This window comes from Embiotoca jacksoni, unplaced genomic scaffold (assembly GCF_022577435.1).
Source record: "Embiotoca jacksoni isolate LCO1_2020_lvr unplaced genomic scaffold, fEmbJac1.0.p SCAF_93, whole genome shotgun sequence".
Classification (NCBI taxonomy): Eukaryota; Metazoa; Chordata; class Actinopteri; family Embiotocidae; genus Embiotoca; species Embiotoca jacksoni.
The window spans coordinates 650,424-663,957 of NW_027185451.1; the positions used below are offsets into that span (position 1 = coordinate 650,424).

At 42.7% G+C, this 13,534-nt stretch overlaps 2 protein-coding genes across 4 annotated transcripts; both read right to left on the minus strand.

The window, feature by feature from the left end:
* Nucleotides 1-222: 222 nt before the first annotated feature.
* Nucleotides 223-3,647, minus strand: arl4aa (ADP-ribosylation factor-like 4aa). 3 transcript variants are annotated; one of them, XM_069141905.1, is made up of 2 exons: nucleotides 3,507-3,647; nucleotides 223-1,809 (listed from the first exon to the last, which is right to left on the minus strand). In XM_069141905.1, exon 2 carries the CDS (start codon nucleotides 1,682-1,684, stop codon nucleotides 1,082-1,084), a length of 603 nt encoding a protein of 200 aa, XP_068998006.1. In that variant the 5' UTR covers nucleotides 1,685-1,809; nucleotides 3,507-3,647; the 3' UTR covers nucleotides 223-1,081. The 3 variants fall into 3 exon arrangements, with proteins under 3 accessions (XP_068998006.1, XP_068998007.1, XP_068998005.1); XM_069141906.1 differs by lacking the exon at nucleotides 3,507-3,647 and adding an exon at nucleotides 2,741-3,475 and having other exon boundaries at nucleotides 223-1,805; XM_069141904.1 differs by lacking the exon at nucleotides 3,507-3,647 and adding an exon at nucleotides 2,737-3,475 and having other exon boundaries at nucleotides 223-1,805.
* Nucleotides 3,648-4,063: 416 nt separating this feature from the next.
* Nucleotides 4,064-7,721, minus strand: cunh7orf78 (chromosome unknown C7orf78 homolog). The gene is made up of 4 exons (XM_069141920.1): nucleotides 7,263-7,721; nucleotides 6,983-7,067; nucleotides 6,321-6,463; nucleotides 4,064-5,758 (listed from the first exon to the last, which is right to left on the minus strand). Exons 1-4 carry the CDS (start codon nucleotides 7,719-7,721, stop codon nucleotides 5,678-5,680), a joined length of 768 nt encoding a protein of 255 aa, XP_068998021.1. The 3' UTR covers nucleotides 4,064-5,677.
* Nucleotides 7,722-13,534: the final 5,813 nt, after the last annotated feature.

Genomic DNA, 13,534 nt, shown 5'->3' on the forward strand with positions numbered 1-13,534 from the left:
ATTTTTTTTCACATAGCTGAGCTCCACCAGCTGAATAGGCTTCATTTTATCGTGAACAATAACATACGGATACTAAACAAGCTCCTTGTTCTAAAAAAAAAAAAGCTCAGGCTTCCTGTCGCCGAAATGAATCGAAGGTTTCAGTCCTGAATTATTTTTTTTTTTAAATACGAGCTTTTCAATGGAAAAAGTTCAAATAATAATACCCGCCATACAACGCTCAATATTGCTCTAAACATGTTTTATTTAGCAAAACATAAATGCATAACCTGTCTAACGACAATGACTACTGTACAAGTAGCATCTCGCTGCATTTTGTCCAAATATTTCTGCAAAATCCAACACAATATGATCTATTTAAGAACTGTAAACTCTGTATGAAGTGATCATCTAAAGTGCTTTGGAAAAAAAAAACTGTAAAAGATGCGCTATAAAGACAGCAAGCAAATCCATAACAATGCTATAATGCATGATAATACTTTTCTTTCACAGAGAAAGTCCAGTGTAAAAAAAGAAAAAACAAGAAATCAAAATTATACTGACGTGAAACAGTCAAACAAAACATTGTTTTACTGAATAATCCTTCAACTTGTCAAAGTCCTTTTCTTAAATTCTTTTTTTGTTTTTTTGGTGATGATGTTTTGGAACGAGCCGCTCAAAAAAACAAATAATCATACAAGCGTCCTTAAAAACCTCTTCCATCGCCCTTCCTGACCCCGAACCCTCTGCTTTTGTTTTGTTTTGAATCCATAGAAACTCTTCTCTTCAACGTTATCCACACGTGTCTGAAACTTTCTCATCTTCATACTGTATTTCCTTTACGTTCACTTCCTGATCCGACAGCTTCAACGAACGAGACCAAAGACGGGGGGGGGGGGGGGGATCCTAAAGCTCATGTTTCTTTTTTTGTTTTGTTTTTTTTGGGACTGATAAAACTCAGCGTACTGAATGTCGACCTGCAGCAGAACCTTGAAATCCACCCAGGAAAAAAAAACAAAACAACAACAACATAAAAAACAACAACTTTTTTTTTTTTCCTTCACATTAAAGACACCGGACGAGTCTATTCCCACGACGGGGTTTATCTCTTTTTCCTCTGCTGCCGGAGCGCCTTCCTCCTCTTCAGGATCATGTCGTGGAGTTTGTCCACGCCGTCCCGGAGCCCGTCTCCGATGATGGCGCAGGCCGGCTGCAGGTGCCACGGCGTGGCGGGGCCCAGCTCCTTCAGCGCCAGCAGTTTCTCGATTTCAGGCAGCCCCAGGGAGTGCCTCAAGTCCTGTTTGTTGGCCACCACCAGCAGGGGCACTCCCTGGTTCTCGGAGGTCTTGGCGATTTTGTGGAGCTCGGTTTTGGCCTCCTCCATGCGCTCCGCGTCCACCGAGTCCACCACGAATATGATGCCGTCCGTGCATCTCGTGTACGACTTCCAGAGGGGGCGGAGCTTCTCCTGACCGCCGACGTCCCAGAATTGGAAGGTCACGGCCCTGTGGCCCCCCAGGGACACTTTGACCTTCTCGGCGTTGAAACCTTTGGTGGGCACCGTGTTCACGAACTCGTTGAACTGCAGTCGGTACAAGATGGTGGTCTTCCCGGCCGAGTCCAGTCCGAGGATGGCGATGTGAAAGGACTGGAAGAACGGGATGCTCGAGAGGAGGCTAGGTTGTTCCGACAATCCATTCCCCATCTTTCCTCATGGGGAAGGAGGAGAGGCGATTTTTTTTTTTTTTGGGCGGGGGGGGGAGGAAAGCTCGAGCCACCAGGAGTCGTCCTCAAGAGTCGCTTATATTCCAAAATGACTGCAGCAGCTACCTGAAAGGATATTTCACATTACGGTGGGTGAAATCAGAAGCATATTCCAACAGTGGATCAAATGACTGCAATGGATCTCAACATCCACCGTTTTCACAGAGCAGACAGGCATCTCGTAAAACTACTAATATTAATCGGAGACCAAAAACAGAACTAAAATCAAAGTCAATTGTATTTGTTCGGTGGACGGACTCCAAATGAAAGTTAACGTTGCTCCAATATTTCCTGAAAAACAAAACTGATACCTAACACATCCAACATAAACATGACTTCATGATCAGATATCGAGTTTTCTGCTCGTTCAGCTGCCCCCTAGTGGCCAAAAGACGCCAGCAAACACAAACCTAAAAGGCGAAATATCGTTTACGGATTAATTTTTATATTGAAAAACGTGACAACACATTAGTCTGGTGCTTTGCATGAATTATTTCTCCGAGGAATGCTATGAGGTGTACATAACGACCAAACATGTGGAGGAAATCCCTTTTTTTGTTGTTGTTTCACTCCGAGCGGTCAAAAGTCCACTTAAAGACAATGCAGGCTTTGAGCTAAACATCATATCTAGCCTGCCATTTATTATGTTTATATATTACTTACTACCTACCGGGACTGAAAATATGTTTTATTTACCTCATTCCACATTTGTAATAAGTCTGAAGTCACCCAATATTAAGTTCACGGCTGCCTTAATTAATAAATGTAGTGAACAAGTGGAAATGAATGTGGTGTTATCCCCACTGTTACATCTCTTGGACCCTGAAGTGTCACCGCCTTACTGTTGCTTTAATATAACACCATATCCATAATTAATAGTTTACAGTTCAGTCTCTTTTCAGGTTGTGACGTGACACTAAATCTACATTGCAGGTAAACGTGTTATTTTTTTTTTTTTCCCCAATTATTATTCCCAGCCCAGAATATGTTTACCTACCAGTCTGAGGCATCTGTGGAGAAAACGTTAAACCTAAATCCTCCCTGAAAAAGAAAAGCAACGCTGTCCTTCTTCCAAACACAGCCTGGTCATTCAGCACACGGTGTTATTTCCTCCTCTTATTTCCGCCACGACGGCAGCAACAAAAAAAAAAAAAAAGAAAAAGAAAAATCCTCGCCAGAGACAGAGAGCTAAACCCTCCCTGTTTGTCCTCGGTGTCCTCGGTGTCCCGTGTGGATCTACCGCTGATGACACTGCTGCTGTGTGTGTGTGTGTGTGTGTGTGTGTGCGTGCGTGCGCGTGTGCGCGCGCGCCTGCCCGAGGCTGGAACAACGCCCACACGCAGACACTGCGGGGAGCACGCGATTGGTGCTCGCGCGCCACACTCTGTCAGCTGATTGGCTCAACGCAGCTGTCAATCGCGCGTCTAACCCGGGAACGAGGATCACCTGTTGCTCTGGCTGTCTGTCACACCATTTTAACTTTAGAAATCACTACGTCGCGGCTTTTCCACCCACCAAACGAGAGGCAGCCCAGTCTGTCATCTCATCTCAATAATAAACACATTAAAAACACAAGCCGGAGAGAGGCGACTTCAACTCATTTCCCCGTTAAGCGGCAGAAGGCGCATGCCGTTACGTTGCTTCAACTTTAAAGGCACCGAAAACGGTACTTTCTTTGCTTTGAAATGACGGGTTCGTGAGACATTTCTTGTACCGCCGAAGCGCGAGAAAAACCCCGGAATATATTTCTTAACGGTACTCACCGTGACACTTTATCATACAAGTCGGCGGGGTGTTTTTTTTTTTTATATAGCCGTATTATTAAACGGTAATAACATTTACAGACACTCCGCAGTAGTTGAAGCTTAGTAGCCGCACGAGACGAAGACGTTAGTAGCCGTTAAAACGGAACCTACCATTTGTTTTTTTTGAGGGGGGGGGGGGGTCTTTTCTCTTTCTGGACCGTTTGTGTGTGTTGGGACAGATAGAGGGAGTCTACGTCATCGTGTGTGTGTGTGAACAGCGCCGCCCCATTCATCCTCGTGTTTTTGTTTAAACTGATTGGTCCGCGAGCAGGAAAAACAAAAACAACAACAAAACAAAAAAGATGCACGCTCACTGCTGCCTGTCGCGCGTGAAAGACAACAAACACGAACTGGCCTCTAAATCCACCGAATGACGTCACCTGCCTCTCGTTTGTTTACGGAACTATTTCTAGGTCAGTTTAGGGCAGGGGGGGGACGGGGACATGTCCCCAGCCATCCTGCAGTTGGACAAAGAATGGAGAACCAATGTAAAAAAAATAAAATAAAATAAAAAGTAAGAAATAATAAGAAACTTTATTTGTATATACAATAAATGCAGCTCAAAGCGTTTTACAGCGAGAGAATGACGTGCAGTGTTTCACATAAAAACAGATATAAAGGAACATTTAAAAAATATAGAAAAGAAATGAGATGCATAAGAAACAGATCAAATGCATAAAATTAAACAAAAATAGAGTTAGAATATAAAATAAGCAATACGCGTTTTAAAAGGCGCAGTAGTTCAAAGCGCAAGAGAGCTTCAAGAGTAACTAGTTTAAAGGCGGACGTAAAGAGATTTATGTTTTTTTTAATCTTTCTTTTAAAAGTATTAACTGATATCTAACGGGTAGTTTGTTCAACAGCTCTGAGATACCAATAAAATACCAATACCAAAGAACAAGCGAAATAAAATTGAGTAAAGTATTCGCTAAAGCACCCTCTCGTGTAATATTGCGATTGCACAACAAGTTACCAACTAAATAAAATATGTAAACAAAAATGTAGTCATCTCGTGGGGCCGTTCGCTCTCAACACGGGTAACCTTTTTTGTTGGCGTGATCTCCGTTTCCATGGCAACACATATGGGGGAGGGAGGGTAAGACCAACAGCTGGAAAACAATCAGTCGCGTCAGCAGAGGCGAACGTAACGTACGCGTTTACCACTCCAGGAAGTAGTCCGACGCTTAGCAACGACCCTAGCAACAGAGACGCGATCCAGTCCGTTTTTATTGCTTTTCACAATAAAAGCACATAGAAACACTAAACTGCTCAGCTAGCTCAGTCTCGTCGTAAATAAGATATTCACCAGATTTCACCAAGCGGGTCACAATTAGTTGGAATGTAACAACAATAAGATATTAAATATTACACAAAATTCAACTCCAACCGTATATTCCCGTTGAGCAGGCGGAGTGACATTCCCGGTGACGAGCAGGGTGTGTCGTCATGGTGATTTAATGCAGTGACCGATGTCTCTTTCATTGTATATTTAGTGTGCGAGTTATGCAGATGACACACGCTCAGCTATTCCAGATATGCGTCGAACATGTGCAGGCTTCTCGTGTTTATAATTCTCGACGGATACCGACTGAGCAGCTGTCAGTGGACTTAACAATATCTGAATATTAAGTACTTTAAAAAAAAAAAATGATGTTGTACTCTTGGGCATTTTTTTTTTTTCAGCCCAAGTACTTGGGTTGTCGCTGATAGTGATTTATTCGGTACTTAATAATGCACAAGTATTAAATTTTCACTCAGTGCGCTGACTCGGCTGTATTAGGACTCACTGGGGTCTAAAATCCGCATTAACCCGCCGCAGTGAAGCTGATGAGAGACATTTGGCAGATTCTCCTCATGTCGTCGGGGAGATCACTGAAGATTGAGCTGACAGGCTGTCAATCATAAATCCTTTCAAAAATGAAATAATGATAAAACAGCAAAAAACAAAACTGGATAATAAACAAACTTAACCCTCTTAGTTAGATTGTATGAAACGGACTCTCGAACAAACAGATTCAGCACTTATTCTAAATATTTACGTATTAAGCAAATACGATCGTTTTGGAAACAACTTTTAAAAAAAAATTTAAAAATTTTTTTTAAAAAAAGGGAAAATCGATGATCGTGATTTATTTTTTCCAGCTTCTGCACAGTTTCTCTTCCACGCGGTCCAGAAACGCGCTGTACGCTCCTCTTCTTCGTTGGTGTCTCTGTGAAATAGAGTTAATTAAAGCTCTAACTCCAACCTGTCTATTGTTAAATCTTTTTTTTTTTTTTAAATCCCTTGTCCTGTTAGACGGACTCAAAGAACACGGCCATCTATATATATATATTTTTTTTTTTTTTTTTTTTTTTCTCCATATGAACTTTTAGCGAGCGCTACTTCGTGATTATCCGATCAGCGTTTGAAATTTCCATTCAGATCGGTCGCTCGGAGACAAAAACGGCACGCGTTTACACTTCAGCCGTGACGTTGGTTATTCCCGGATGGTTATCGTCGACGTGTGAAGTGGCACTTTAACGTTGAAGACCACTTCATTTTCTCCCGCTGGAGAGTTTCATCTGCGACGAGGCGTCGCGTTTCTGTAAGGTCACCGCCGCGTCGTAATTCGCGGGCGCGCGTGTCCTTGGGGGATATCGTACGGCGCACCGATCTGCATAATGAGTACGTGATCCGAGCCCTTTCCGAGCGAGTTGGACGAGAGAAGCGATAATTGAGGCAGATGTGATGTTTAAAAAAAAACAACAACAAAAAAACAAAACTTAACTGACGGTGTAGGAGGCTGATTTCGGAGGCCAGGGCAGCGGAGGGAGGACGAGGTCCCCGTCCCACTTCGGCTCCGCGGGTTTAAACGTGTCCATCCGCGTCGTAGCGTCTCTGGTGGCGAAGTCGGTCTCAGATCTGGTCGTCTGCACTGGAAAAGAAGTGAGGTTCATTTAGATGTTTTTGTTTTGTTTTGTTTTGGTTTTTTTGGACTGAACAGGACACGTTAGGGTGAGTTTCATTCATTTCAACAACAAGGTGCTTCACATAAAACCATGAAAAGCATCAAAACATCAGGCAAAAGAAAAAGGGACATTTAAATACAATTAAGAACGAGCGATTGAAACGTTAAAAACAGTCGTTGAAATAAATAAGCGAGCTTAAAAAAATAAAAGTGCGGTTGCAGCAGACCTGCAGCTTTGCCTCTGGGATGGTTCAGTGGGTCGGGATGGTTCATAAAGGTTGCAGCAGATCAGACATCGGTGTATAAATTTATATATATAAACCTTTTATTCTTTTCAGCTACCGACACAAAAGGCATTTGTTTCAGTGATTCAGCGAATCGGTGGAGTCGCGCTCAAGAAGCAAGAAAAAGTTCACAACACAAAGACAAAAGCTGCAGCCGGTAAGAATTAAAAACGGGGAAAAAGGTCCCGATTATTTCACTCACGTGTGTCCACGTGTTTTAATTTCAGTTTCAGGTTGCCAGGGTCTCGTTCATACGTAGTTATTACGTCTGGAAGGTCCTCCTCGAGCTGCAAGTGAACGATTTAAAAAGCAAATAGTGGACGGCACACGGTCAATAATGTTGCATGTAGCACCATCTGGTGGTCAAACTAAATATTGCGGCCTTAAAACGCACAACGTGAGCGACCCCGTCAGTCTGGGAGTCCCTCAGTGTTTTGAGTGCAAAATACACGAGGCAGGTAACGTACGTAGGGAACACTCACCGGTCTGAAGTCGTGAGGTTTGGGGTTCCTATAAGGCCCGGACGGAAACTTTCCCGTCTCCACGAACATCAGTTCGGACCGCAGAGCGTCGGGCGGCGCGTACGACGTGACGAACTTCGGAGGGCCTTTCCCGCTGGGACTCACTCGCGCGACATCCGGTAGAAAAAGCGACGTTTTCCTCTTCGCCTCGACGGGCCGACGACCTGCGGCCGCCTCCGAATCGGCCTTTCTGCCCTCCTTCCGACAACAGTGCAGTTTCAGAGAGAAATCCGGCGGCCCGACGCGCCGCGGGTCGCTCCGACTCTCGGCCTCGCCGGGCCCGAATCGTCCGCTTCTCGCGAAGGAGAGCTCGCGAGAAGCGGAGAATCGGGTTTTGCTCTCGAAGGAGAACGGCGGCGGCGGCGGACGCGACGAACCGCGCGGGGGCGTTTTTGATCGGGTTTTGCGGAGATCTCTCATCGGAGGAGTTTCAAAATCCGCCGAGTTTTGAGAGGAAAAGGTTGGAGGATGAAAACAGACCGCGGCAAAGGGCGGGTTGGATTACAGACGCAACACATAAAAAGTGCTGCTTGGTAACGAAAGGGCGCCTTTTGTCTTCTTAAGAAAGGAGTTAAGTTAAGAAGGCCGAGCTCTGCGGGACGTTTACTGGAACAGAAAACAGAAGCTAAGCAACAGTGCGAACAATGTGCCCTCTGAGCTCTTACCAGTAAACTGTAGGACGAACTACATTCAGAGGTACTCGTCTTTTTCTTGTACAAAGACTAGAGATGAAATGTAGTTTTTTTACATAATTCAAATTTAGTATTTGAGAGACACTCATCCGGAAAGATTTTGTCATTTAATAATCACGATTAACACAAAGCCATTTTTAATCAAGTCAAATGAAAGTTTTTCCACTTCTCAGCTGATTATAAAGAAGCTGCAGGAAGGACTTCTTAAAATCTCCTTCTGACATCTAAATGTTTTTTTTGTTGTTTTTTTTTTATATAATAATTACATTTTATTCTGGACAAAAGTGTACTGTGCAATAACTTTAAGTTTTTACTGTAGGAAGAAAATGTTTTGTGTGTCTCTTTCACAATTGTAATCCTGGCATCAAGAATAACTAGTTATTTAAGAAGAATTGATGTGCTTGAATTGAGGTTATGATGCTCAGGCTTAAGTTTTACTGGATTTAAAAAAAAAAAAAAAAGGTTTCTATTTCATCAGGTCAAAATCTGGCAGTTACAAACTCTTATTTCAAATGAGACTTCAAAATGTCCAATTACGACGCAGAAGAAAGTACTATTTTCCAAATTATTTATTAAAACTGACGAGAAACAATCATGAGTTTTCGCCTCTGTCCGTTTAAAGAATCTGTAGATTGTTTAGGGAGGAAGGAGCTGTTGTTTTTAATGTCATCGGATTTTTTTTGGAACATTTAAAAGTCTCAACAAAACCAGTTTTGTGTGTGTGGAGAGGGGGGGGGGGTGTTTAGATGACCACTAGATGGCAGCAGATATCACGGCTCCGCAGCTGGGAGCAGTCCGAGAATAACAGATGCACAAAGGAAAGAAGTGCTTCTTCATTTTATACATTTTGTATTTAAAAAGAGGAAACAGCATATATGTGGCAGTAATTTCCCTCTTTTATGCTGAAGTTGTTCAGGCTGAGATAGCGAAGGTAAAATACAGGAAGTAGGATATATTGAGGTTGACTGGGAGGAAATAGGGTTTGGCCAAATGACTTTGAATTCATTTTGGAAGTGCATGTAAAGTGTCCCGGCAGCGGCGTCACGAAGGCGAACGACTCACGCGGAGTCTCAGGAAGCAGCTCAAGACGCGGCCGTGCAGAGATGATGATGCTTCTTCCAGATTCATGCTGTCATCTCTCCGTGACAGAGATTGTTTAATGTCTGCCGCGGCTACATGAGACATTTTTACAGACTCAACCGCCCAGAAACGTCCAGGAAATAATCTGGAGAAGGAGGAAATCTGCTGGTTTTGTTTCTTCATGTTAAGAGCTTTGTTGAATAAAACGAGACATCTGGCTGCTCTTTGATAATATCTCAAGACAGCAGTAGATGGATGGATGGATGGATGGATGGATGGAGATAGATAGATAGATAGATAGATAGATAGATAGATAGATAGATAGATAGATGGATGGATGGATGGATGGATGGATGGATGGATGGATGGATGGATGGATAGATAGATACTTTATTCATCCCCAAGGGGAATTTTTTTTCACTACAGCAGCATTTATAGATACAGGAAAGAAATAAAATAACAGTAAAAAAAATATTAAATATAAAAATGAACAGTACATACAATGAAATAAAATAGAATAATTAAATTAAATCTAACAAAACAATAGTGCAAAGTTTTTATTTTTTATTTTATTTAAACAACCAAGAAAAACAGACAACAGTACTTTGAAATATATATATATTTATTTGATATGTTCCTCTTTTTAAGATGGGGGGGAAGGGTTGAACCAAAGTTTCGTTTTTACTTGAACTATGTGTAAATGCTGTTGTCCCATACACATCATTGTCTTTATCAAAGTGCCATATTTCCAAACATTGTAATTATCCATTTTTTTTTTTCGTGGTTGATTCTTATACTCGGCACACTTATAAAAGAGGTGTCAGCGAGTTTTAAAATTCACCCGCCTCCGAATGTTTCCCCCGGCGGTGCAGATTTTGCGACATTTGCTCCAACAACAAACAAAAAAAAGCTTGGAATAGATTCTTCAGTCGCGATGTGACGTTCGTTCCACCTTCTCAAGACGTGATTGGTCGATTGCCTTTAATTGCAAAAATGGACCTCCCTCCGAAAAAAAGAAAGAAAAGAAGTCTATAAAGACCTTTAGCCATCGTCTTATAGCGTCTCTTAATGAGAGGTTACGGCCAGGAGGACGGGGGGACGTCAGGAGTTTCAGAGTTGTGACTTAAGAAGACGTTAAGTGAAGGAGATCCCCTTTAGCGTAAAAAACACTCGATCCGTCCTCGGCGGCGTTCGTCCGCGCGGCAGTCAACGCCGTTTCGCGCCGACTCGGACAGCTGACAACGCAACGAGAGCGAAGGCGAGCAGGAAACCTGAGCCGAGACCCGGCGAGCGCCTCGCGAAGGGACCTGACCTCCCCGCCCCCCGTAAAGCCGGGAGCCGCCTGTCGGAGGCTCCTGTCCGACCTCTGAACCCGTCGTTGTCCGAGACAAAAAAAACTCCCCGCCGTGGTATCCGGTGACATTTACAGCTGCCGCGCAATCAGAGCCTTCATCGGACGCGACCGCCCGAGATGCCGCCGTTGACCTCCTGACCTTTCAGCGTCGCCGGCGTCCTCCCCTGACACCGGTCGACGAGCCCCTAATTGCGTCGTTGTTTTAACACCGGGAGGGAAACGTGCCGCAGATAAATCACGGAGGATGAAGAAAAACAAACTGTAGCTGAGGGTTCCTTAGTCAGGACCGCCGTCTGCTGTTTTTTTTTTTTGTTTTTTTTAACTGTTCTTTGACATTTGTCACTGAGGCAAAAAAAAAAAAAGGTTCCTTTTGATCTCGGCTCAGATAGAGGAAGTACTTTACTGTCAATCAAAGTAAACTAATGAATAAAATGGCATCGCTCATTAGTTCTCATTAGGAATTTGTGACACTGATATATATTCTGTATATATATAGTTTGCTTTTTATAGCACAACCAACCAGTCCTTAAAACTGCCGAACACACGACTTCTCTGAGCAATGTGTACCTTTTTTTTTTTGAAAAGTAGAAATCATCACAATCCAAAGGAGCAAAAAAAACAAAAAAAACAAAACAAAAAAAAACAAGGATTTCATCGTAAAGACGACGGCACAAATAATAATAATGTGTTTGTTAGCTGGGTCGGAGGCTGCACCAGACATTGTTTGCATCGGTGGCGGGGTGTGGGGGGGGGCAGGAATAGCTCCCGCCGTGACCCCGTTGCCTCTCTGAGGGAGGGGGGGGGGGGGGGCACACTTATCCTCACCGATAAGCAGACACAAAGCAGCTCCCCTTGTCGTGAATTACATTCACGATATTCATAATAACGCGAAGTTATCGTGAAACACATTTATCAGCAGTAGAAAATAATAACTGGACTCAAAGCTCAAATCTGAGGTACTTGTTTCTTCACTTATAGGTTCCCTTTATGTTTATTAGACTTTATGTTGGTACATGGTGATTTCACCGTCTTTGCTCTTTCTTCTCCTTTTCTTACCAATTTTTTTTTTTTTTATTGACTCCCTCCTTTACACCATATTACACAATTCATCTTTACTGAAAGCATTTTACGCAGTTTTCACTTTTCTGAGTACTTTTTACTGACTCTCAGAATCAACTTTACTGACATTTCATGTGCTTTTGTGGTAAAAAAAAACAAAAAAAAACCCTCATCCAGTTTGGTACTACAGGACTTTTACTCGCAGCGTCTCCTTTCCCAGAATGACGCTGAACACTTTTACTTCAGTCTTCGGGTAATTCGAGGTTCAGCTTTCTCTTTCACGTTGTACCTCCTGGATGATTGATGGGAATCTTTATGAGCATTTCGAGAGCTTCTTCCATCTCTGTTTTTACCTAAACATTACGCTCCAGTCAGCCGAGACACAAGCTGAGGAATGATTGTACAGTGTTGTCCAGACAAAGGCAGTATGGTCTTCCTTTGTCCCGGTGATTTTGAGGCCTTAAAAGGCCCTTTTACCTTTCGACGCCCATAAATCAGAGTTATTTCCTTTTTTTTTAGGGATTTTTTTTTTTTTTATCCGCTTTACTACAAATTTTGTGCCGTTTATTGCTCCGTGTTTGACTCCCGCCCTCCCCCCCCTCCCCTCTGGTTTTCTGCTTGTATGTTCTCAAACACTTTAAAGTTGCGCAATCATCGGTGGGGGATAGGTCAAGGTAATTATGTACAGTTTGAATTCCCCACATCATTTAGCCGATATCACATTTCCCAGGGGACACTGCAGCGCTGCCGTTTCTCCCCCGTCTCAACAACTTGATTGTAATGAGAGAAAATTGCACCAAATTATCTCGCCTATAGATTCGACTATTAAACGAGGCAATCATCGCCGTTTGTCTACCGCTTTCTTTTTACACACTGGAATTAAACTTGAAAGGCACAAACTCGTACATGTCGTACATGTTTGTGTTTTTACTTGACGTAGATTCATGTTGGGTTTTCTTTTTTCCATCCAGGAGTCGCCGGTTGTGTCAGACGAGCAGCGAGCAGACGGGAAGTAAGTGGATTTTTACCTGATGGCTATTCCAGGCTCTCACCAGGTTGATGGGTCCAGGAGATTTATGAGGGGGGGGGGGGGGTGGAGGGCTGGGGAGGGGGTTATATTACTCCTCCGTCTCACCAAGACAGTCAGGCACCATCAGATTCCCATCGGTCCCCTGTAGGTTTATTCATCATTAATCACAGAGCACGGCCTCGCTGACTTTATTGTAACTTCACAGTTCACTTAAACTGTCTTCTTTCCCTCAGAGATTCGATTATAGAGATTACAGAGATTATAGAGATTATAGAGAGCAAACTGCTATTAGTTTGAAAATATTTTGCGGAATTGAAACACTGAAATAGAAAATCTGTATGGATTATGTTCATAATCAATCCATCGTTTGAGTCCGTTTTGAACCAAAAGTATCAGTCGTTTGTTGGTACTAGTTTCTAAAATAGTATTTTTTTTGTTGTAAATAAACAAAACAAAAAATCTTTGGTCTTGGCAGTTTTGAATGGATGAAACAGATGTTTGGGTTGTAATCGAAAATGTTAATAATGATTTGACAACTTCCTGTTATAATTGTAGCATCTCATCTCTTCTTGTTGCTCATTAGCGTTATATTATAGCATAAAACAACAACAAATGTTTTATATCCCTGTTTATTCTATCATCCTTCTTTTTGCCAGAGTTTTTTCAAAACTCCTCCAGAGTTGACTTTTTTTTTTTTTTTTTTTTTTTTTTACTGACAATTAGAATTGAGCTATCACTTCCTCTGTTTCATATTTCCTCCTCTGAGCAGATCAGTTGAAGGTGGTTGTTTTTCTTTTTCTTTTCTTTTTTTACAGTCAGCTCCTGCCAGTGAAACTCTATATCTAAACTTCGCGGCTGCAGTAAAAGCGTGAGAATGGAAACGAGCAGTTTGAGAAACGAAAAGACGTGAATGTGACATCTGAGTTGTCCAAAAAATCCCACTCGTTGGCGGAGGCCGTTTCCCCGAGAAATGGAGTATGTGGACCATCTGTTTTAGCGCTTTGCAGTGGTGACTAAT